The sequence below is a fragment of the Anolis carolinensis genome, chromosome 5 (genome assembly GCF_035594765.1).
Source record: "Anolis carolinensis isolate JA03-04 chromosome 5, rAnoCar3.1.pri, whole genome shotgun sequence".
Taxonomy (NCBI): domain Eukaryota; kingdom Metazoa; phylum Chordata; class Lepidosauria; order Squamata; family Dactyloidae; genus Anolis; species Anolis carolinensis.
In genome coordinates, this window is record NC_085845.1 from 91184577 (window position 1) to 91210352 (window position 25776).

The 25776-nt window shown below is 37.6% G+C and overlaps 1 protein-coding gene across 2 annotated transcripts in view; it reads left to right on the forward strand.

Annotated features, from left to right (window-relative positions):
* The window catches only part of camk1d (calcium/calmodulin dependent protein kinase ID), a 281944-nt gene that overhangs the window by 201288 nt on the left and 54880 nt on the right, over positions 1-25776 (forward strand). For both annotated transcript variants that reach the window (XM_062981787.1, XM_008118830.3), the window contains exons 4-5: positions 9187-9325; positions 13851-13977. In XM_062981787.1, coding sequence (XP_062837857.1) covers positions 9187-9325; positions 13851-13977 — 266 coding nt within the window. The remainder of the gene's footprint in view (positions 1-9186; positions 9326-13850; positions 13978-25776) is intronic.

Genomic DNA, 25776 nt, shown 5'->3' on the forward strand with positions numbered 1-25776 from the left:
GAAATCTTGCTAGCCCATTACTTCTGTATGAATATTATTATCGTTCTTCACACTAAAAGTGAAAAAATTGGCATATTGATCAGCTTCCCTTCACATGCCCTGCGTACTAGATTTGATCTACACTTTGAAGGTCTCCCCTTTGAACAGTCTTGTTATGTGAACACAAGTAAATCTTTATGTTTGACCATTCTGGTTATCTGTTGAAATTAAAGCTTTCTAGTACAGGAAACTCCTGCAGCAAATAAATCTTGTACTGTAATTCTAAAAGCCTTAGAATATAATACACAACATAGAACAGCAGCAGCATTCTCTTCCTCAACACATCAAATGGAAATGCAATATAACAGTTATACGCCACATAACATATGTAAATTATCTCTTTGTCACCTAATATTTTTATGGTTAATGCTCACATTATACCCATCTTTTTCAGGAATAATTGTAAGAACATACCATGAAATCCCTTACTGGGTTGAATTGACAGTTTAACCAGTCTGTAATTCTGGCACTGGCAATCCTAGTCAAATGGCTTAAAGTTTTTTAAAAAATAGATTTGCTCCTATTATCTGTTTATTAACTTCTGTGTATGCAGTTCAGTTTATCATGACCACTAACCATGGTAGCTAAGCCAAAATGCCTATTCTATATAAAGTTGTCTGGTTACTATTAAAAAGATTTCTCAGCTAGTGGTCATCACTATCCTCTATGGTAATAAATAGCTTTGGTAAATTATTTATAAGGAATTATTTACCTTGACTGCTAGAGTTTCTTTTTGCATGATAAAATGGTGTTGGTTTAAGGGATTAGTAAACTTTGCTACATTTGCCTATAAGAGGTGTTAGTGGATTTAATATAATGTGTCATAAATGTGTTAACTTGAGACAAATCAGAGGTAGTAAACTTCAAGTTGCCCTCCTGCGACTTATGAGATCATCTGGGAAGAACTGACTTTCAGCCAAGTTTTTTTACCATGCTCAGATAAGCATGGTAGAGAACGCGATGGGTGCTATATACATATAAAACTTCACTTCACTTCACTTTATTTCTTAATTAGTCGCTCTCCACCAGAGTGCTCCGAGCGACTTACAATTTAAAATATTATTCCACAATATAAAAACATTCAACATGAAAACATTCAACAGTGACTATTTGGCAAATTAGATCTGATTTACTTAAATGCACAACCAAACAGCCAAGTCTTGAGCGCTTTTACAAAAGGTCCCAACTCCGACATTGCTCTGATATATGGAGGCAATGAGTTCCACAGAATTGGAGCATAGATCGGAAAGGCCTTGCAGCTTCCAGGTGTACCTTCCTAGGGCCCAGGAGATTTTGCTGAGAGGATCGAGGTGACCTTGCTAACATCCCAAGAGACCTTTGCAATGATTTCACACTACTGTTAGTTTTAATAGACAGAGCAGCAAGGACAATATTGTTCACCTAATTCCAAATTCACCTTCCAAGCCAGAAATAGGATGACATGTAGCAGCACTGTAAAAAGGAGTGAAGGTGGCACACAATTGCTTCTAGTGTGGAACCAAGTGTGGACAGTTATTACTGTATTTAAATATATATAAACATAAAGTTAAACTGTGTTCCTCCAATGAGCTGGGTTAAAATTCAGTGCAGAATCCTCTCTCTCTCTCTCTCTCTCTCTCTCTCTCTCTCTCTCTCTCTATATATATATATATATATATATATATATATATACACACGCACGCACGCACACACACACACATACACATACACATACATACATATACTAGCTTGGTGACCTGGCGGTGCCCGGGTTATTAGAAGAAGGCATCGTTTGTTTTGGGATGTTATGTCATATTACTGAAGTTTGGTCCAGATCTATTGTTGGCTGGGTTCAGTGCTGTCTGGATAAGGGTGAACTACAACTCCCAGATTCCCAGGGCAATCACCCCCAAACCCTGCCAGTATGCACAGCTGGCCATGTTGGGTTTGTGTGCCAAGTTTAGTCCAGATCAGTCATTGGCTGGGTTCAGGGCTCTCTGGATAAGAGTGAACTATAATTCCCAAAATCAAGGTCCATTCCCCAAACTTCTGCAATGTATTCGGTTGGTCATGGAGCTTCTCTGTGCCAAGTTCGGTCCCAGGCCATTGTTGATGGAGGTCACAGTATCAGTGAAGGTACTGTAAGGCCCATTATCCGTGGCAAGTTTGGTTCAGATCCATTATTGGTTGGGTTAAGAGTGCTCTCTGGATGTAGGTAAAGTACGACTTGTAAATCATGGTGAATTCTCCCCAAACCTCTTGTTCAGTTGCTGATCCGTTCCTCTGTTTGCTGTGTGCCTTAGGAAGAGGTAGGAATGGTTAAGGTAGAGGCAGTGGGCAGGGTCATGCAAATTAAGGAACCAAGGGGTGTCTATTCTAGAGGAAAAACAGAACATTTAGAATGAAATGGTCCCTGCATTTGGGTGGGGGACAGCATGGTGTTTGTGAAGGACACTGGCAAATTTGGGCTACATGTTCATGGTGCTCACTATAACCTGCAGTGGAAGGAGGGCCATTGGTGTCTACTACTGAGTGGGAACTATAGCTGTTTGTGGAGGCAGGAGGCTGTCTGTGTAAGTGGACACCTCCTCCGCATACACACATACACATTTTTCACTTTTATTATGTGTATAGATTTTCTAGATGGATTGTCAGATAGCTGTAAAACTCTTCCAGAAGCATAGAATTAATTCTGACTATGTTTAATTGGATGTCAGTGGATTCTTTTTTAAATGAATAAATATCAACAGATAGCTATTTAAATTAAACACTAATAACAACACTTTTATTTATATTCCGCCCTATCTCCCCAAGTAGACTCAGGGCAGATCACAGCACACATACACGGCAAACATTCACTTCCGTTTGGACAGACAGGACAGAATAGAACAGATAGAAAGGGGGTATGTTGCCTCTTAGTCCAGTTTTGATCCCTTTGGAGATTGAGTTTGTATTCAGTCACAGGGGGGGGGGGGTGCTGTTGCTCCATTCTCTATGACAACGAGCCATCAGGACTTCCTCCTTCCATCTTCCTTTTGGTCATCGCATTTCTGGTCTTGTTCTTTATGGTATTGTAAAATACCTCCCCTGCTAATTAGTGGTATCTAATTTCTCTACATACATCTCTAAGCTGTTTTTTGAACTGCTTAGATAAACAGTGAGTGAGGCTTGATGGTCAAGTGCTCACCCCGACCGGGCTTCAAACTGGCCACCTTTCAGTTGGTAGATCTTATTACTACTGGTGATTTACCAGTTGTGCTAAAGCCCAGCCATTAATATCTTTTAAGTTTGAAGAAAACACATTAAAAACAAAAATGTACTACATGTGTACTACTTATTTCATACCAAAAGCACAGATTTATGATAAAACTTTCCCATCATTCAACATAAATATTTAAGAAATTAGAGCTGATGTGTTCCATCCAATGCATTTTTCTGAATCAGAACCCCAAATAGGGCCAGGAGCAGGTCTATAAGCCAAGGACAATATCCCCTTCTCTGTAATCAGAATTACAAATCTTGATGCTGCAAATGGAAAATCAAAAGATTAGCTAACCTAGTTACCAGTTATAAAGTTCCCCATGAACTTGCTACACTATCTCAAAAAGACAAAATTGATTGCCTTGTGCCACCTGCTGGTTTTTGTTCAGGAAAGCTTAACTGAGTTGTTGTGTGTTTTCCAGGCTGTATGGCCATGTTCCAGAAGTATTCTCTCCTGACGTTTCACCCACATCTATGACAGGCATATATACCTCACAACCTCTGAGGATGCCTGCAGTTAGTGGAAGAAAGGCTCTTCCTCATCCTCTGTAATTTGGACTATTTTTCTAGGTTTTTTTTATTGAAAGACATAGACTGGATGACTATGTCTTTTGTGGCCAAATTTGGTGTGATTGGGTTCAGTGGTTTTGTTGTTTACCCCATAGTAAAACGCCACATTACATTTTTATATATATAGACTAGCTGTGCCCAGCCACGCGTTGCTGTGGTGTTGTCTGGTGGTGTTGGTGAGAAATTGTTGAGGTAGTGGTGGTATTGAATGTCTGTTGTATGGGATGTGGGTGAAATGTCAGGAGAGAATACTTCTGGAACATGGCCATACAGCCCGGAAAACACACAACAACCCTGTGATTCCGGCCATGAAAGCCTTTGACAACACATGAAAGCTTAACTGTTTTTTACATTAATGCTCAGGATTAATGAGAGGAAACTGTTGAGGAAATACCCATCCCGTGTGGATGCGGCATCTAGTTTTCTCTGCAACTCTGTATGCAAAAGGGAGAAGATTATATGCAGTGTATCAAAAGAGAAGCATAAACGAAGGTTGTTCAACAAGGAACAGCTTTTAATTAAGCCAAAATGTTTAAGAAGTTGGGACTGAAAGATTAAATAAAAGAAGACAAATCTTGGCACATGCACATAATAATCAACTATAAACTAGTTAAAAAGTGTTGGTTAATTAGCTCGCCTGTAGATTAAACTATGAAATTATTTGGAGGGTTTTTTTTAACCTTCAGCCACTTCCAGTGTGTGGAGGGGGAGCATTTTCAAAGAATGAAAACTCCCCCCATCCCAGATTTACTGTCTCTGGTAGCTTTTTTGCACTATTTTATTTCAAAAATTGATTTGTGCTACAGTATGATTCTAGCCAACTGGGGATTAATTTGTGAACATGACAATAATACGCAGCAAAGCAGATTTTGCTACGTGACATTGTCACTGGGGTCTAATGAAGCTCCCTTATTGCTGTCTGAAAAAAGATAAAGGGAAAATGTAGCTCTCCTTCCACGTCTTGTTACAGCATTCCAGTCTAATGGCCAACAATTCTCATATCTTTCAAATGTCTCCCGAAAGAGGATGTGCATTTCAAGCACTGTAAAATGTTGACAAACCTGAACTCACCCTTTGAATTTAAGTTTAATTATTTATAAATCATATAAACTGTGAAAATAAATTGAGGAAACATGCATTTAACAAATGCACAGATTTTTTTTATCGAGGGCAGAAAATATCAAATCTTGTCATCATAGGCCAGTGGTTCTCAACCTTCCTAATGCTGTGACCCCTTAATGTTATGGTGACCCCCAGCCATAAAATTATTTTTGTTCCTACTTCATAACTGTAATTTTGCTTCTGTTATTAATCTGATATGCAGGATGTATTTTCATTCACTGGACCAAATTTAACACAAATATCCAATATGCCCAAATTTTGGAGAGAAGGTTCGCAATCTGTTTCCAAATAGAAAGAGGAGGACAGGCAAAGAAATCTTTAGCTGTCTCTGCCAAAGAGGTTCGTAAGACCATCAGAAATATGTGTTTTCTGATGGTCTTTGATTATCCCTCTGACCTCTCCCTTGTGACCCCCAGGTTGAGAAACGCTTTCATAGGCGATCACTTGTGGCTGAGTATGATTGTCTTCAATCTGATACAAAATAAGACCCTAAATGCAGACACTGCTCAGGAAAACATAGTGAAACTGAGGCCAAGTTCTTTTTTTCTCCAACAGAACAGATGTTAGGAAAGTTCCTTTTTTAGACTGCAGCATTGGGTATTATAACTTCTGAGACCCCCCCCCCCCAAGCTGCACAATATGATACTGGGGTTGCATGTGATTTCTTTCTTGTTTTGCAATGATCATGATCTTCTCTTTTTGGTTTTCTTCTTTCTTCAGTGGTAGCTGCAAAATATTGGGAGGGGGGATGAGACTATTCAACTGGAAGGTGATAGCCACATGCATTTGTAGGATGTCCATGTGTGCTCTTGACTGTTTGAATGTTTAGTGCTAGCATTTCAAATCTCAACTATTTGCACATCTATTTCTTGAAAGGAAAGCATCAAGAAAGACTTGGAGTGTAATTCAATGAAGTGACTGGGGTTTCCTGATATAAAATTCTGAGCACACTTCCAGCACTACAGTCTTTGTGGGTCTTTGCAGGAATGATGACATTTAAACTGGTGTAAAGTGGGTTTATTCTGTCAATATACCTTCAATTCAGTTGGGTAGTTTTTGACCACTTTAAGAACTAGCCCTTGTCACTGTTCAAATGGAGAATTGCTTGGAGTAATAGAATTTTCTTCTGACCCTGCTATTCGTCTTTAGAGATTTGAAGTAGTTGCTTTGATTTTTTTTAAAGTAAACTTCATCGTATTATTTTTGGATACCAAGTGACACAGCTTACAAAAGACATTTCAGATGAATTTTGCATATTTAATATCCATTCCCCCATTTGAAATAAAGCGGTCATATTTAATTCAATGGAGCATTTAAATTTCCTCCCCCTGCAGGTTTGTAGACTCATTCGATCAGTCAGGCCTTTTCTTCCACTTTGTCTACTGGTGTACTATTGTTATTGCAAGGTTGTAAAAGCTGTTGTTCTTCATTTAAGGCAGTTCTGGAAATATTATTTCCCAGAAGAGCAATAGAAAGTCATATTGTAAGCTGCATGCTAGATTGGTCAAATTTCATTTACTTCTTCATGTTTCAATGCCTTGACAGCTTGTAAATACTGTTCTTACATTTTGTGGCATCTTATGTGCTCTATGAAGGACATTTTTGGCCAAAGTCTAACAATAATATAACAAATAACAGTTTTGAGATAAGCAGAAATTATTTGCCCTCTGTTTTCGAGATACTATTGCAAAGTCATTTCTTGGATAGCAAATAAAGTTGTCACTCTACTCCATAATACTGAACAGAATAATAATAATATTCATAATATTGATCATAATAATATTGAGCATAACAGTACATGTAATTTCCCCAATTGTCTCCATTGCTTAAATACCTGTTTTCCTGTTGACACTATCAATATAATGCAGGATTTTGTTTTGTCTTTGACACTCTCAGTAGATAGTAAAGAGGGGAAGACAGGTTGTGTGGAAAAAAACGGAGAGTGGGTGGAGATAACAACAAATGTATTTTAGACTTAATGTGTAAGCTAACCAGAACTAGATTGTTGTTTTATATTGTCAACTAGAAGGTTATGTAAAATATCTGATAAATTAGTATTCTGTTTATGAATTCACAAGAAACTGGATGACAAATTTCTTTGATAGAAACCACTTTCATGTGGGAAATCTCATGAATGTCACATGTATATTATTGTGTCAGACTGGATAATTGTGTTAGGTGTATGTGGGTTTTTATACTCTGAGCAGGGTATAAAGAGTGAAAAATCCCACATTATTATTATTATTTTCCATATTTATATCCCACCTTTCTCAACCCCTGGGGGGACTCAAGGCAGCTTACATGACAACAGGGCCAGCTCTAGCCATCATCAGATGGTTTCTTAAAGCTGCAGATTATTATTATTTTATTGTATGACACAGCAATCAAGATAGACATGCTGGATTTCATATCACAAAATCACAAGTCGAACACTTCCCAAGCGTTTAGGACTGTGTGATGTATTTTCAGATGATACGCGCAGATCCCAGTAGGGTGGCCTTTTGCAGTTGACAGATCGTAATTTTGTCAATGTATATTGTTTCCAAATGCCGGCTGAGATCTTTTGGCACGGCACCCAGTGTGCCCATCACCACCGTGACCACCTTCACTGGTTTCTGCCAGAGTCTTTGAAGTTCAGTCTTGAGGTCCTGATAGCAGCTGAGTTCTATTATTATTATTATTATTATTATTATTATTATTATTATCATCATCATCATCATCATCGTCATTTCTTACCTGCCTCTCCTCCAGATGGGTTACAGTGCTAAAACACACACAATAATCTAAAAACATTCTTCAAAATACACATATTAAAACATATTTATACAAAATACATATTTAAATACACAGGATAAAGGTTAACTGTAAGATGCAAATTTAAAATTCATGATATCTTCAAATGTGTTTTAAATTATGACAGCTCACCCCTTTACAGTCTTGGTGCAGATGATAAAAAGGTCCTCTGGCCAGTTAGGTTCTGGTAGGCTGGAGTAGCCGCTCCCCCAAGTGTTTGGGGTGGATTATATGAGAGAAGATGATCCTGTAGGTAACCTGGACCCAAACCATGTAGGGCTTTAAAGGTCAAAACCAACACTTTGTGCTTTACCCAGAAAGGAATTGGCAGTCAGTGGCGTGAATGTAGGATAGCTGTAATATGTTCACTTCTGGGTGTTCCTGTAACCAATCTACCTGTCATATTTTGAACCAACTAGGGTTTCCAAAATTCGTACAAAGGTAGCTCAATTTGAAATGCATTTCAGAAGTCCAGCCTTGAGGTTATCAGTGTGTGCACTACCATCTTAAGGTCCTCCAAATCTAGGAAGGGGCGCAGCTAGCGTATCAGCCAGAGTTGTTAGTAAGCACACCTGACCATGGCATCCACCTGGGCTGACATTTGGAGGGACAGAAGCACTCCCAAATTGTGAACACAGTCTTTCGGGGGAATGTAACCCCATCCAGAACTGGTTGACATACCTCCATCCCCTGATTACCACCCTTGATGACAAACATCTCTGTTTTGTCTGGATCCAGTTTTCAATTGGTTTTTCTTCATCCAGCCCATTACCTTCCCCAGACATTCATTCACAGGAGACACACTATCCTTAACTGATCCTGTTGAATTCTTCAACAAAGTGTCTGTATAACTGAAATATGTGTGTCTATTTGAGTTTTTTTAATCAGCAATATTTCTTGGAATAAGTTTCATGTCAAACATTTTATTAAAAACACACTTAACGTTTTGAAGAGGTATGTTAATATATGGGTGTATTGAAGCTGTCGCCTGACCATCTAATTCCCCAGAACATCTGTTTCAACATTTCATTCCCACTGTTTTCCCACTGTAATTAATAGAAACCATTATCTATTTGAATACATGTTCTCTGCTTTCTAGGAAATGTAGCTGACCTCAAAACACAATACATGGTGCACAGAGAAGTAATTTTTCATGTCAGTCTGAAAGCTGTTTATAACAAATGAGCAAAAATAATAACTTTAGTCAATGCTGAAAAATAATTTGACTGCAAGTTGTTTTTTTTTCCATTCTGAGGCCAACATGAATGCATCTATTAAAAGGAAAACAGAATATGATCCTATTTTGAAGGGAAAGGTTTTGTTTCTTTTAACTCTCCTTTGATTGTTTTTCCTTATTTATTATCTTTTAGAATGACATTAACTACATGTATAAATATTTCCATATCCTGTGATTTTTTTTAGAGTATCAGGAGGTGAATTGTTTGACCGCATCGTGGAGAAAGGATTTTACACTGAGAAAGATGCAAGCACTCTGATACGGCAAGTCTTGGATGCTGTGTACTATCTGCACAGAATGGGCATTGTACACAGAGATCTTAAGGTAATATGATTTACAATCATACAAGATAATATATTGCTCCAGGATTGATAAATGTGTAACCCTCTAAATGTTGTTGGTTGTGTGTTTCTATCAGCTCTAGCCAACATGAGCAACGCCAAGAGATGATGAAAGTTGTAATTTGGCAACAACTGAATGGCAACTGGTTCCACAGCCTCATATATAGATCCAAAAGAGATATTGCCCCAGTAACTCCAATGCTGCCTAGCGAAGCAAAAGTCCTGTCTGATGTGCAGTAATTCAGACATCTCAACACAGTCCTTGTTGATCTGGGTGACAACAGATCCAGAATAGGATTTGGTGTGGGGTTTTGTGGCATATTTAAGAGGCATTAATTTACTGGGGCAAAATAATAAATGTGGTGATAGGTAGTCTGGGAGCAATTCCAAAAGAAATGAGAAAACATCTGAATGAATTTTCCAAATATGGAAAATACATAATCAAAATAGCAGTTACAAAAAGTGACTCAGTTTGGACCATGCTACATTATCTGACAATGCCTCACTAATCCCATCATTATTGAGTAGTATCAGGATCATTGATAGTCCAGAACTTCAGTCAATAACATCTGGTAGACAGAATCCATATGTGTAATTCTCTTAGTCTGCTTATCAAAGATGTCTGTTGATAATCAACATGTGCTAGTCTCATCTCAGTATTGACTGGTAAAGAACTATTAGCCTTGGTTTCATTCAGTGAAGCCCAGACTGATGATTTTTTTTCAGTGCCTTCTGAGATCTTGTGTAATTTGGCACATTGGTTTCAGTCAGACCTAAATTAATCTAATTTATTCTAGAAAGTTTAAGGTACCTTAATAAATTTACTATTACAAAGCTGTTGAGGTAGGTTATGCCAATATCTCTCTTCATCAAGTGTGTGAATACTTGTGAAATTGTTATTCAGGTGCATTTAATAAAGTTTTCTCGGATATTCTCACGCTGTTTTGTTTTGTTTTGATATTTAAATCCTATCTGTTCTGCTTCACTATTTGTATTCTTTGATTTTATTGTGTAATTATGATTTATATTTTTATGTAAACTGTTTTGGGAGTTATGCCAGCTGCAGCACAGGATGGCCATGAAATTCCTGAATAAATGGATGAACAGATCTGCAGGGACAAAGAAGAGAAATTGACATGGCCTAGTGTCATTCATAATGTCAAATCTTGTCCCAAGAGTCAGGTTTCTGTGGAACGTTCTGTCTTCTATGAACATATGGCCTCTATATCAACCATGATAGCTCTATGACTGCAGATGTGGGCAGCCTTTATAGCATTTCCCTGATGTTCTTGAGAAAACATAACTGAAACTCAAATACTCAATCTTGTCCTCCCATAATTATTTATTACTGTAGTCATCTGTATAATTGCAATTGATTATGTAAATATTTGGGACATTGGTGGGATAGAAAGTATTTTAAAAACTATTTTCGCCACTTTGGTTTTTTAAGGACACAAAGAGTTTAAAAGCAGATGTTGGGCTCTTAGTAAATGTATTTGTCTTGTTTATTAGACTGATATTTCAATCCATTTCAGGAATTAGTTGCTTAGTATCATCTTTTGCTAACACAGCCTTACCCTGAAATAATGTGATTTGCAGGAAATTGCTTAGAAGATTTATTCCTAACACAGAAGCTTTGAAGAGCAAACTCAAGTAATGCAGTCAATGCTTTGAATAAACTGTTAATACTTCTGCACTTTGCACCTAAAGGAATTCCTTAGTTATACTTTTTAAACAAGTTAATCTTATTAGCTACACATGCCAGAGAGAAATATGAAATGTGACTCAAAGGAAGTCTATGGAATGGGATTAATTTTCAAATTATTTGGGAGTTTATGTGAGGACACAGTAATGAAAATAGCTCCAGTAGGGCTAAAAACTCTTTGGTTGCATTCTCGAGACAATTTTATTGTGAGGGAGTCTCAGAATTAGTTTTATAGTTGGACAAGTGGGACAATTAGCATGACTGTCAATCAATGGGATGAGAGGGAACCATACAAACATCATCTGCTCAGAAAGAAGCCATCAGACACAAACTCGTTGATGTAGTTGTGGACAGTATGGGAAAGACTGGGTGCTTTGAGAGCAGAAATAAGTTCTAAGCTGGGCATGATTCCACTTGTGGGGAGAAGGACCAGCCACAAGTGGAATCATGTCCAGCAGAAATCTAGAAGAGTCTGTCAATCTCAATGACAAGGAGCACGGGCCTTTGTTCTGTTTTATTATGCCAGTCAGAAAGTGATCTGGCTGATGTGATTTTCTTCATTTCCAAAAGATGCTAATTTTTGCTCCTGGAAGGAGCAAGATTTCCTTTCTTATTTAAAGGAATTGTAAGGAGGGTGAACCTACTTGGTTCCAGTAGTTGTTAGTTACCCTATAGTGAAGGGGTTTTATCAAGCTTTGGGATAGTGAAGAACACTTGAAACCAAGAGGAACCAAGGAAGGAGGCCATGACTGTAAGAAACATGAGCACGATAAAGCGTGAAAATGTGTTAGAGTAAACTAGAGATGTACCTAAAAATCTGTATTGGCAATTTGGCAAGCAACATGGTGTTCCATCCCCTGAAAGATCTGCTTTATGAAGTGTATATTGGCCAGAAAAGCAACTGGAAAAGCAGAATGAATTTCTCAGTAAACACATGACGGTGAAAGAAAGTAGTTTTGATGTCTTATTGCCAAGGGACAGACTCACATATGTTGAAATGTTCAACACAACCTAGAGTGACTACTCAGGAATGAAGTTATTTATGCGGCCGACATGACTTAGCTTGTATTTTTGAATAATAGATGGCATTGCTAAAACCACTGAAATGAAATCTGAAGAACAAAACCCACACTTCTCATATCACAAATGTAACCATGTCATGAATAACGTAGACGTTGGAATCCATTCATTGGAAATACCCATCTAATGAATGTGCTACAAGACAATTCTACCATAATTGATGCCTTAAATGGTGGTGCAGCTTTTTACCTCCGCTTTGGGTTTTGACCAGGGAGTGCAATGGTACTAAACGGCCCATCTGTTTCTTGTCATTTCTTGGAAATCCCTGGGTGGAACATATGTTGCGTTTGTAAAATTATGGTAGGAATTTGTGCCACTTTCTGGGTAACCTTGTTTCCAGTGTTATTTTAACTGCTAACTCTGTCTCCCTGAATTAATTTAAATTTATTTAAGGACAGTAGCTGGCTTCCAAGAATGATCTAAATTAAACTTAGGCTAGTCAATGCCTCACCAACCAAAAAGAATGGAGTCCGTTGAAACAAGGAGGGGAGTTCCTAGCACTTTTTCTATTAGAGAAGGGATTCATCAATAGTTAACAAAATAAACTTGTTTGAAGACCAGTCAAAGCATATACATTTTAGGAGCTCAGTGTTGGTGTAAAGTCATATTTAAATAAGTATAACTCCCTCACTCCCTGCAATTCATTGCACTCCACTAGATATCCTTTTCTAATCAGCATAAATGCGATTGAACAGAATTGATTTTTTTAAACAACTAAATTATTATTTACACTCACGAATGCCTTGCACATTACCCTGTAAATTTTGCAGCATACTCTCCCAAGCGATTGTCTTCATTCTGTGTGTAAGTCATGAGCATTCCTCTGCCTGAAGAACAGACCACACATTACTATGTATGTTATAATCAGTAGAATTATTTCTGTATACAGTAGAGTCTCGCTTATCCAACATTCTGGATTATCCAACGCATTTTTGTAGTCAATGTTTTCAATACATTGTGATATTTTGGTGCTAAATTCGTAAATACAGTAATTACTACATAGCATTACTGCGTATTGAACTAGTTTTTCTGTCAAATTTGTTGTTAAACATGATGTTTTGGTGCTTTGTAATTTGTAAAATCATAACCTAATTTGACATGTAATAGGCTTTTCCTTAATCTCTCCTTATTATCCAACATATTCACTTATCCAATGTTCTGCCAGCCCGTTTATGTTGGATAAGTGAAACTCTACTGTATTTGGATGGGATTCTTAAGTTATCCCAACATGTGTGATGTGCAGACATTGAACAGATGGGACTCTTCCAAGGATTTGTGCAAGGAAACTTGAATAATGTTTTATTTGTTGAATATCTGTTTTGGGGTGTTCACTAATTAGAATCACAGGAGCTAGATCAAAAGTTACGTAGACTGACCCAGATGCAAAAAAAGTAAATAATTTTTCCATCTTAAAAATTGTGTAGAAAAGGCAAAGTCTGCAAGCACAATTTTAAGCAATTGTGCTTGTAAAAAAGATTCTTTCCCTATATCTATGAAAAGTACACACTACCAAACTACACTAAATGTGTTAGTAAGCTATGACCAGAACTTTCTGTACTCAGCTGTACATCTGTCAAACAAATGATTTAAACGAATTATTATATTGAGAACTTGGGTGGCAGATAGCATAGAAAAATTAATAATTCACCCTGAAGTGTTCCTACTCTATGATCACTTAGATTCATTTACCAGGTTCTTCTTTGCTTTTTAAAAATCCTTACAGCCTGAAAACTTGTTATACTACAGCCAGGATGAAGAATCTAAGATCATGATTAGTGATTTTGGACTGTCAAAAATGGAGGGTAAAGGAGACGTCATGTCCACTGCTTGTGGCACACCTGGATATGTTGGTAAGTGTAAAACTCTTCAATGTTTCCATCTGACCTGTTAAGTGATTCTGTTTTTTTCTAGCCTAGGCCTGAGTTCTGAGGAGCGTATCAATTCACATGTAACCTGACGGGCTTAACTGAGTGTCCCAGAGATGTTCAAGAAGCCTCGTACTTTTGTTATCTGTCTGAAATAGTAAATGCCTCAATGGCTAAGCAGTGGTTCTCAACCTGGGGTCCCCAGATGTTTTTGGCCTTTAGCTGCCATAATGTGTTGTCGAAGGCTTTCATGGCCGGGATCACAGGATTGTTGTATGTCTTTCAGGCTGTGTGGCCATGTTCCAGAAGTATTCTCTCCTGACGTTTCACCCACATCTATGGCAGGCATCCTCAGAGGTTGTGAGGTATGGATCCATACCTCACAACCTCTGAGGATGCCTGCCATAGATGTGGGCGAATCATCAAGAGAGAATACTTCTGGAACATGGCCACACAGCCCGAAAGACATACAACAACCCAACTCCCATAATCCTAACAGCTGGTAAACTGGCTGGGATTTCTGAGAGTTGTAGGCCAAAAACATCTGGGGACCCCAGGTTGAGAACCACTGGGCTAGAAGGTTATGGAGACTTACAGTATCGGCTGCAGCTTTCTACTCAAACAACAGCTTCATTGAAGAAATCTCCACCAAAATTGTACACATTTGACAAGTTTTAAGAATAAGGATGAGTTTTAACTGCAATACTTTCCATGCTTGTTTTAATTTTAAGCCCCTCCTTCCAGCTAGTTAATGTCATGCACACATTTAATGTATCATATACTGTGATTCTTAGGAACTGAAGAGCCTTGACTACGCTGTTTGGAAAATTTAGGCTATTCTTTATATTTCTGACATATTGGCCTTTATTTGAGAGATGCTATGAAGAATCATCATTATGGAATGATTTTTTTTTTGAGGTTGGCATTTGTTTCTGATTGAAAACAAGTGAATGATGTCTGAGCTGTGACTGCTTGTTCATTTCTGCCACTAACAAAAGGCTCCTTGGTTAGGTTTCGATATATACACAGTGTGTATATCCTGTTTCACATTTTAATTAATTATAGAGGTTTGGATTTTCCCCTCTCCGCAGCCATAAGTGGAATGCTGGAAGCAATGATATATGAGATGCATTTATTTTGAGGTCTCCTATTAGACTTTGTGTCCTTTGTGTAAATTGATTTAAAAGGCCATTTGTCAGTCTGTCTCTGAACTCAGTGCTTTAGTCTAAGGCAGGGATGGGCAGGTGGAGAGCTGCACAGAAAGCTGAGAAAATCCTTTGAAGGGCCAATTGGTGAATATAGTTATAGAAGATAGAAACCACCCTTCCCAGATCTCAAGGTCTGAAGCCTCTTTTCCAATCCTGAGGGAGAAAGAGAGGAATCTCAGAGGGAGAACTCTGCCTTTGAAGTGTGTGCTTAAATATTTCATAATTATTACACTTTTTTCCTAATTTCATGGAATCACATCCTTTTTGCAATTATGATAGTTGCTTAATGTATAATGCTTAATGTCTGCCTTATCATAACATCACCTTTCTAATCAGACCCATCCCTTATATCACAAGAAATCATCCCCATGGTTCGGTTTTAAACCCCAAATTTCAAGCCCTTTTCCCAACCTAGACAAAACACTTTTAAAACAAATCCACAGAGAAAAAGGCAGCCCTCTCCATTACATTTTATATGTACAGAAACACAGTTTACTCCCCTCCATTTACTTGAATACAGCTAGCCTTCAATATCCACAGATTCTTCATCCACAAATTCAACCATCCACTCCCAAAACATAAAAAGTCATTCTTGATTTTGCCATTTTATATATAGGAACCCATTTTACAATATCTTTGTAAATATGTTGGCAAATGCTTTCATGGCCAGAATCACTGGATTGCTGTGAGTTTTCCAGGCCGTATGGCCATGTTTCAGAAGCATTCTCTCCTGATGTTTCACCCACATCTATGGCAGGCATCCTCAGAGGTTGTGAGGTCTGTTGGAAACTGGGCAAGTGGAGTTTATATATCTGTGAAATATCCAGGTTGGGAGAAAGAACTCTTGTCTGTTTGAGGCAAGTGTGAATACTGCAATTGACCACCTTGATTAGCATTGAAATGCTTTGTAGCTTCAAAGCCTGACTGCTTCCTGCCTGGGGGAATTCATTGTTGGGAGGTGTTCGCTGGATCTGATTGTTTAATGTCTGGAATTCCTCTGTTTTCTGAGTTTTTTTTCTTTATATACTGTCCTGATTTTAGAGGGGGTTTTTTAAATACTGGTAGTTAGATTTTGTTCATTTTCATAGTTTCCTCCTTTCTGTTGAAATTGTCCACTTGCTTGTAAATTTCAATGGCTTCTCTGTGTAGTTTGACTTGGTGGTTGTTAGAGGACCAGATAATCTGTTGTGTCCAGGTTGGTTCATCAAGTGCTCTGCTATGGCTGACTTCTCTGGTTGACTTAGTCTGCAGTGCCTTTCATGTTCCTTGATTCGTATTTGGACAATGCTGCGTTTGGTGGACCCTGTGTAGACTTATCCACAGCTGCATGGTATACTGTAAACTTTTGCAGAGGTGAGAGGATCCCTCTTGTCCTTGGCTGAACGTAGAATTTGTTGGATTTTCTTAATGGATCTGTAGATAGTTTATAGGTCGTGTTTCTTCGTCAGCTTCCTTATGCAGTCAGTGATTCCCTTGATGTATGGTAATAACAGTTTTCCTCTGGGTGGATCTTTATTTATTTATTTACATCATTTATATACCGCCTTCCTCCCCGAGGATCTTTGCCTTTACTTTACTCTTTATAAATGATTGGATAAGGATGCATGGATTTTGGTATCCCCGGGGACTCCTGGAAACAAACCTTGGTGGACACCAAGCACCCACTGTATACATACATCATTCTATAACTCTGTGTGCAAGCATACTCACACATATTCACCTTCCAACCCTTCCACTTTCTCATATAAGGGCCATCCCCGTAAACCCAACAATTCTTGACTGAATCCTTGAAGGCTTATATAGAATTTAGCATCAATGGTCTCTGTGATTAGACTTCTCAATGTGTCTGGAAGAACATCATCTAGCACATCTCTGGCACAAGCTTCTTAAGGGATCTGATGTGAGGGATTGGAATCTTTTCCCCACATGTGTCGGGGACCAGTACCATATTTATGCTAATTGATTTCCTTTCTTGGCAAGTTTTTCAAGTCGCTCCTGACACACAAAAAATGTTCCCTGGGGACTGGCAGTAAGTGGTTCAGGGACCAGCACTGTTCCATGAAGCATCATTTTGAGTAGTGCTGCTCTAGCAGACATGATCACGGAGAGCGTCAATGATAGATCCTTCTTTCCAACTCAGTGAGTACAGGAGAGTGCCTCCATGCTTAGATCACAAATAGGTTGTGTATGTGGTCATGATTGTGCAGGAGATTAGAAAAACCAGAGAATAATATGCTGTGCTTAAGCAACGAATAACTGACATTGAGCACCAATTAGACCTAGCCAATGCCCCATCCTTTATTATCGATGGAGACAGTAGGTTTTGTACGTCTCCTATGAAATATCTAACAAGGCTAGAGGTTCCCAGTCATCGGAGGGCCTTCATGCTGGCACATTGCCTAGCCCCCCCCCCCCAATCTGCTGTATTTGAAGGTCATTACCAGAAGACTCCATACGCCGAGAGATTGTGCCCCTGTGACTCAGGACACATAGAGACAATGGATCATGTGCTTCTGCAGTGTCTGTTCTACAGAGATATTCGATCCCGCCTCATCATGCCATGGCTATATAAACACCCAGGGCACTCTGGACAATTTTACATTTCCCTGCTGCTTTCAGATACAAATTCGGCTATAACTTATAATGTCGCCAAGTTCTGCTCAGCAGTGATTAAATTACGGCAGTTGATGACACAAGCTAGTACAAGTCAAGATTTGAACTAGCAGGAAGTTGGGATTACAGTCTTTTAATTATAGTATGGATGTTGCTCTTTCCTCTGTTTGATTGGACTTACCTTCCCTGTGCCTCATGAGCACCCCAATTCCCTCCCTTCAGACCTCCTTTCTTTTAATTCCACTAATTGTATTGAGTTTTGATATAATCCTGAATATTGCCTTGATGTCCTGACAATGCACTTATTTTAAGGTTTTGAAATTTTAAAATTTTGAAGTTTTAAGGTATTGACATTTTGAAGTTTTAAGGTTTTAAAGTTTTAAATTTCCTGACCCTTAGACCGGACGTGTTCATGTGGGACTGGGTCCCTCTTTTTATGAGCTGTTCATTGACCATAATAAAGTGAACTTGAACTTGAACTTGAACTTGAATATGCTGTGCTTAGAAATTTAAACCTTACGCGTCCCTGCTTTCTTTTAAAAATAAACCAACTTGCTACCTTTTGTTATTATTGGTCAGTTGTTTATATAATTATATCTATATGCAGAATAATAATGAATGGACCACTCTCAAAGAGCTTAAAGTTTAAAAGGAAACACAAGAAAGGCAATGGAAGAAGATAATGAAAGTGGGAGAAATAACTACAGTAGAGTCTCGCTAATCCAACATTCGCTTATCCAACGTTCTGTGTTATCCAACGCAGTCTGCCTTTTAGTAGTCAGTGTTTTTTTAGTCAATGTTTTCAATACATTGTGATGTTTTGGTGCTAAATTCGTAAATACAGTAATTACTACATAGCATTACTACGTATTGAACTACTTTTTTGTCAAATTTGTTGTAAAACATGATGTTTTGGTGCTTAATTTGTAAAATCATAATCTAATTTGATGTTTAATAGGCTTTTCCTTAATTCCTCCTTATCCAACATATTTGCTTATCCAATTTTCTGCCGCCCCGTTTATGTTGGATAAGTGAGACTCTACTGTATGTTTCAGTGTGATTATTCATACTTGGGCTGATCTGGGGAGATCAAATAGTGGAAGATATTGAACATTTTTTGATTGACTGCCCAGCATATGCCGAACTTCGACACAGATATTTACATCCATTACTATCTAATTTTAGGTCCCACAACAGAAATGATCTTCTGACAGTCCTCTTGCAAGGACAAGAAAGATCCACCATAATTAGAGTAAGCCTTTTTATCCTGAAAGCTATCAAGAAAAGAGCACATTTCCTGAAAGTAGAATCAGGAAAATAAGATTTTGTCGGCAAACAGATGGTCAGCTGCCTGTCCTCCCATCCTTTTTGCCTTTTTATTTATGTTGCACTTTGAAATGGTCATATGACTGGTCAAACAAATAAATTATTATTATTATTCATACTTGCGCTCGAGGATTTATCACATGAGGCTGTTAAATCACAATTGCTATAACAATTGTGTGTTTGGCCTGTACTTATCAAACAGTGTTTCTACAGTTGCTGCTTGGTATTTAAATCATTAGTACAGCACTTCTTTTGATTGACGGAGTAAAGCTGTCAATGGCTCCCAATATTGCTGGTGTTCCCGTACTGCCTTTGGTGCAACCTGTCCTTCTACTGTCGTTATAATAATCTGACAATCATGTGGCATGAGTGGACATGATTCTCCTTCTCTCCCCGTCTTCCTTGTTATTCTCAAGCATAATAAGGTTGCCTTTATTATTTTTATTTTATTTTTATTTTGTTGTCATGCCACTACTGCATTATCACAGCAAAAATAAATTTAAAAAGGAAAGATGTGGACATATACAAGTATAAAAGTATGGTTAGAATGGTGATGTGGAAGAGTGACCACAGGACCAAACATCATGAAAGCAGCACTGTAGCAGTGATTGTTTCAAGAATTGTATGTTTCCAATTTTGTTTCAACAACGCACTTACTCCAAGACAACAAACTGGTGTGGTATAGTCCTTAGTTTCAGAATGGATGAACACTAAGAAGATGTGTCAAAATCACAAACAAAATCACATAACCAACAGTACTTAAATTGAGTGTAAGTAAATTATACAGAACTCTATGGGCTACTTTTTGTACAATGTTTATTAATGTAACAAAAGTTGACTGGCATAATAGAATGCAATATGATATAGTCAAGCATCAACAGAGAAGAATTGCTTAAACAAGGAGTGAGCTGGCTGTTGAGACCTCCCAGCAGACCTTGGAGAGCTCCACCAATCTCCATGCCTGAAAAGAGACTGAAGGGCAGGGGTACTTCCTGTTTTTTGTTCCACAAACAAAAACCCATTTTCCAGTAAAATTAAGGGTTCCACAGACCCCTTCTCAGAATGTAGCAGCAGACAGTTGTATGACATTCAGCATTGGCATGACCCTCTGTAATTTTTCCATGGACCCCCAAGGGATCCGTGGACCTCGATTAAGAACTCCTTCTCCTTGGGGAAGGTATAAATAATATGTCATGCTGTACAGATAAGGCTGCTCATGTTTGCATTAGAGAACTGTGACATTTCTAGCATTGAAAGGCACCCATGAAATATACACAGATTTTCTTGAAATGTTGCTTTGGGACAGGAAACAGCAAAACACCCCATAAATTTGATTTAGAGTTGAATAAACTTTATGGAGTGCATTTAAATGTCCAATTCAGAGTCAGCTATGGGTATAACATAATACTGTCCCTCATACTTAAAGTGATTTCCAGGTTCTTGATGTCATTATTTGCACTACGGATATTACACAGAAATCTATATATAGTATAGAGAAAGGTTGTCCTATTACACACAGTATATAATAGAACTGAAGTAGCAAATGTATAATTAACAAAGGCACATAAGATTTAAACCAAATATTAACTATTTCACAGCATTATAGTAAACATTGCATTCATGTTTATATATTTTCCAAAGCAACAAATGAAAGAGTTCATAAACTGGGGTTAACACTTAATATTCAGTGTTGTTTCATGCAGATGTAAGTCTTGAAGCTTGGTTGAAGAAGTAGCACAAATGATAATCTTTATGAATGAGGGTTTTACCCTTTAAACACATTCATCAAAGTCCCAAGCAAGAAAGATTCCTCAGAATGTGCGTTCAAAGAGAGCAAAAACAAAACAACAAGGGTTCCCGGGGTATTCTATGTCCTTGTTTCAGGATGGGTGTCCCTTCTTCAGGTTTAGTTGCTTCTAGTATAGTCTTCTGAAGATTTTTACAAACTGTATTATAAGGAGACAACATAATAGATTTGCTGTTACCAGCACCCAGTAGCATGAAATAAATTTTAAAGATATTGCAAGAAAAACTTACTTTCACTATTAGAGGTAGTGGCTCTGCTGTAATTCCAGCTCAGGATAGCAACTCTCTCATTTTCCAAGAGCGAGCAAATTAACTGATAAGGGTTACTCCCTTTTAAGGATTGTGAGCTAATTGCAAAGCTAATTCACAGGTAACAAGAAAGATCTAATTTATCATTCAGACCATGTGGATGCATAGTTTGTAATTTGGAAATCCAGAAAGCTTCTCTCTGGAGTAGAACCCTTTTTACATCACCATGAGGTTTTATGGTGATCCTTTCTAAGGCACAGAATCTAAAACTTGTATATGAGTGAGCTTTCTCTAAAAAATGTGAATAGAGGGTGGACTCAGATGATTTATTTTTGATGCGTGAGCGGTGTTCAAGTATTCTAATCTTTAATGATCTGGAGGTCATGCCTACATAAAGGAGCTGACAGGGACACTGTATTACATAAATGACCTGGTCAGTGGTACATGTAGTAAAACTTCGTAGTTGTATATGGATTTTTAGAGTAGGATGTAAAAATTGTTTAGTTCTTAGAGACTGTGTGCAGCATTGACAACGTCCACAGTTTGAGTGGCCTCTAAGGTTAGATTTCTTAATGGTAGGTGTTGTTAAATCAGAGCTTATTAGCATATCCTTAAGATTTCTTGAGCGTTTATTAGCTAACATAGGTAAGTATTTGCATCCAGGGATATCTCTAATAAGGTGCCAATGTTTCTTAATTATACTGTGAACTTTTGGAGTAAACTGAGTCAAAGTTAAGGGCCAGATGATACGGTCATTGTGTTTCTTTACTGCATCTATTAGTAAATTTCTTCTATCTATGGTGTCTATTTTCCTAATGGCAGTGTTTATAATTCCTGTAGGATAACCTCTCTCCTTAAACTGGTCTCTGAAAAGAGATACCTCTGCTGCGAAGTCTTCAGGTGTGCTGGTATTACGTTTTAATCTCATTAATTGTGCAAAAGGTAAGTTGGTTTTTAACTTGTGGTGATGGAAGCTGGAATAATGCATAATGGAATTTTTGTCTGTGGGCTTTCTATAGTTCTTGAGCAACAATTTATTATCCTTTTTGTATACTGTGACATCCAAAAAATTGACACTGGTATGGCTGTAGGTACTGGTAAATTTTATATTATCGTGTATGGTATTTAGCCATGTGTTAAGTTGTATGGCTGTATCCTCTGTATTACAAACTAATACAGAGGATACAGCCATACTAACCTAACTAACTAACTAACTAACCCCCAGGAATGTTCCTGGATGATGACACTTTTTTGAAGAATTGGGCTGCTATTCTTAATAAATGTTCCCTAGACCTAATGGTATTAATCATTCAAAAAACCAATACATTAACAGAAGAATTTGAAAAGAAAGTAACCTCCCTTCTGGAGGATATAGATAAGGACCAGTCTCTCCAAATTAATCTTGGAGAGATTGAACGGAAATGTAAGGAACTGTACTCACAAGTTAAGGATTTTAAGTTAAAATTTTTTAACAGGGACAAGACAGACTATGAAAATAATAGGATATACACTTGGACATCCCGGTCCTACCACACTGAGTCACATAAAAGACAAGTACGTTTTGAGACCAAGAACCCCATTTACTCTTCCACTTCAGAGGAAGATCTTGGCAGAACCACAGATAGTTCAACCACCTCCACCAGTGCAACCTTACCTCGTAGATCTAATAGGACAAGAACCCGACAACAGTCGCACCATTTTTACAAAAGCCAACACAAACATTACCCAACTTAGTAGTCAATCTGTCTGACTATCCTTTATCCCCACAAGAAGCTAATGTAATCAATAAAGGACTAAGCTTTGTGCCTACGCCTAAATTCAATTTATTTCATACCAAAGTTGAACTATTTAATCTATTTAGAACTATTAGACTTAGAGAATATTTTGGAACTAAGGGCAACACAGAATATACCACTCAGTTTAAACCCAAAAGTAAATTCTTTCCTCATACAGACAATATAATGATTAGGTCATTTGAAAAGGTGGTAGAAAGAGATTTAGATATACTCTCCCGCACAAAAACCCATACACATGCCAATATGACTTTAACAGAAATAAACACCATTAAAAGATTGGCTAATATGCTGGATTATATATGGAAACAAGCCGATAAGGGAGGTGCAATAGTGCTACTCAACAAAAAAGACTATATAAATGAGGCAATGAGACACCTAGGAGATCAAGCTTTTTACAAACCTCTAACTAAGGATCCTACAAATAAAATACGTAATTTAATTCGCACAGTCTGCACAGAAGGACTTTCCTTAGGTTATATTTCGGAAAAGCAGTATGATTTTTTACAAAAACAAAATCCTAGGATTCCGGTCTTTTATATCCTTCCAAAAATCCACAAAGGAATTTTTCCTCCTCCAGGAAGACCAATAGTATCAGGCACAGCCTCTATACTGGAACCTTTAGCACAATTTTTGGACCATCATTTACAACCAATTGTCCCCCTCTCGCAATCATATATAAAAGATACCAAACATTTCATCAATATCATAGAATCATTATCAATTCCACCACAAGCTGTACTTATGACATCTGACATCAATTCACTTTATACTAACATACCACTGGATGAAGCCAGAACAGTACTAAAAGAACTACTAGACACACGTGAATCCACAATACCACCTACCTATTTTCTAATTGATCTTTTGGATATAGTTTTGGAGTATAATTACTTTAGATTTGGTTCTCAGTTCTACTTACAAACATTTGGCGTCGCAATGGGGAGCGCGTTAGCCCCCTCCCTGGCAAATCTCTATATCACTAATTTAGAGCAAATGTGGATTTTGAATAGTACTAAGAACGAATTACTACAAGATATAATATATTATGGGAGATTTATAGACGACATTTTTTTAGTTTGTAATACAGAGGATACAGCCATACAACTTAACACATGGCTAAATACCATACACGATAATATAAAATTTACCAGTACCTACAGCCATACCAGTGTCAATTTTTTGGATGTCACAGTATACAAAAAGGATAATAAATTGTTGCTCAAGAACTATAGAAAGCCCACAGACAAAAATTCCATTATGCATTATTCCAGCTTCCATCACCACAAGTTAAAAACCAACTTACCTTTTGCACAATTAATGAGATTAAAACGTAATACCAGCACACCTGAAGACTTCGCAGCAGAGGTATCTCTTTTCAGAGACCAGTTTAAGGAGAGAGGTTATCCTACAGGAATTATAAACACTGCCATTAGGAAAATAGACACCATAGATAGAAGAAATTTACTAAGAGATGCAGTAAAGAAACACAATGACCGTATCATCTAGCCCTTAACTTTGACTCAGTTTACTCCAAAAGTTCACAGTATAATTAAGAAACATTGGCACCTTATTAGAGATATCCCTGGATGCAAATACTTACCTATGTTAGCTAATAAACGCTCAAGAAATCTTAAGGATATGCTAATAAGCTCTGATTTAACAACACCTACCATTAAGAAATCTAACCTTAGAGGCCACTCAAACTGTGGACGTTGTCAATGCTGCACACAGTCTCTAAGAACTAAACAATTTTTACATCCTACTCTAAAAATCCATATACAACTACAAAGTTTTACTACATGTACCACTGACCAGGTCATTTATGTAATACAGTGTCCCTGTCAGCTCCTTTATGTAGGCATGACCTCCAGATCATTAAAGATTAGAATACTTGAACACCGCTCACGCATCAAAAATAAATCATCTGAGTCCACCCTCTATTCACATTTTTTAGAGAAAGCTCACTCATATACAAGTTTTAGATTCTGTGCCTTAGAAAGGATCACCATAAAACCTCATGGTGATGTAAAAAGGGTTCTACTCCAGAGAGAAGCTTTCTGGATTTCCAAATTACAAACTATGCATCCACATGGTCTGAATGATAAATTAGATCTTTCTTGTTACCTGTGAATTAGCTTTGCAATTAGCTCACAATCCTTAAAAGGGAGTAACCCTTATCAGTTAATTTGCTCGCTCTTGGAAAATGAGAGAGTTGCTATCCTGAGCTGGAATTACAGCAGAGCCACTACCTCTAATAATGAAAGTAAGTTTTTCTTGCAATATCTTTAAAATTTATTTCATGCTACTGGGTGCTGGTAACAGCAAATCTATTATGTTGTCTCCTTATAATACAGTTTGTAAAAATCTTCAGAAGACTATACTAGAAGCAACTAAACCTGAAGAAGGGACACCCATCCTGAAACAAGGACATAGAATACCCCGGGAACCCTTGTTGTTTTGTTTTTGCTCTCTTTGAACGCACATTCTGAGGAATCTTTCTTGCTTGGGACTTTGATGAATGTGTTTAAAGGGTAAAACCCTCATTCATAAAGATTATCATTTGTGCTACTTCTTCAACCAAGCTTCAAGACTTACATCTGCATGAAACAACACTGAATATTAAGTGTTAACCCCAGTTTATGAACTCTTTCATTTGTTGCTTTGGAAAATATATAAACATGAATGCAATGTTTACTATAATGCTGTGAAATAGTTAATATTTGGTTTAAATCTTATGTGCCCTTATTATTTGCACCCCTGGGAAGCGTATATCACAATGATGTAAA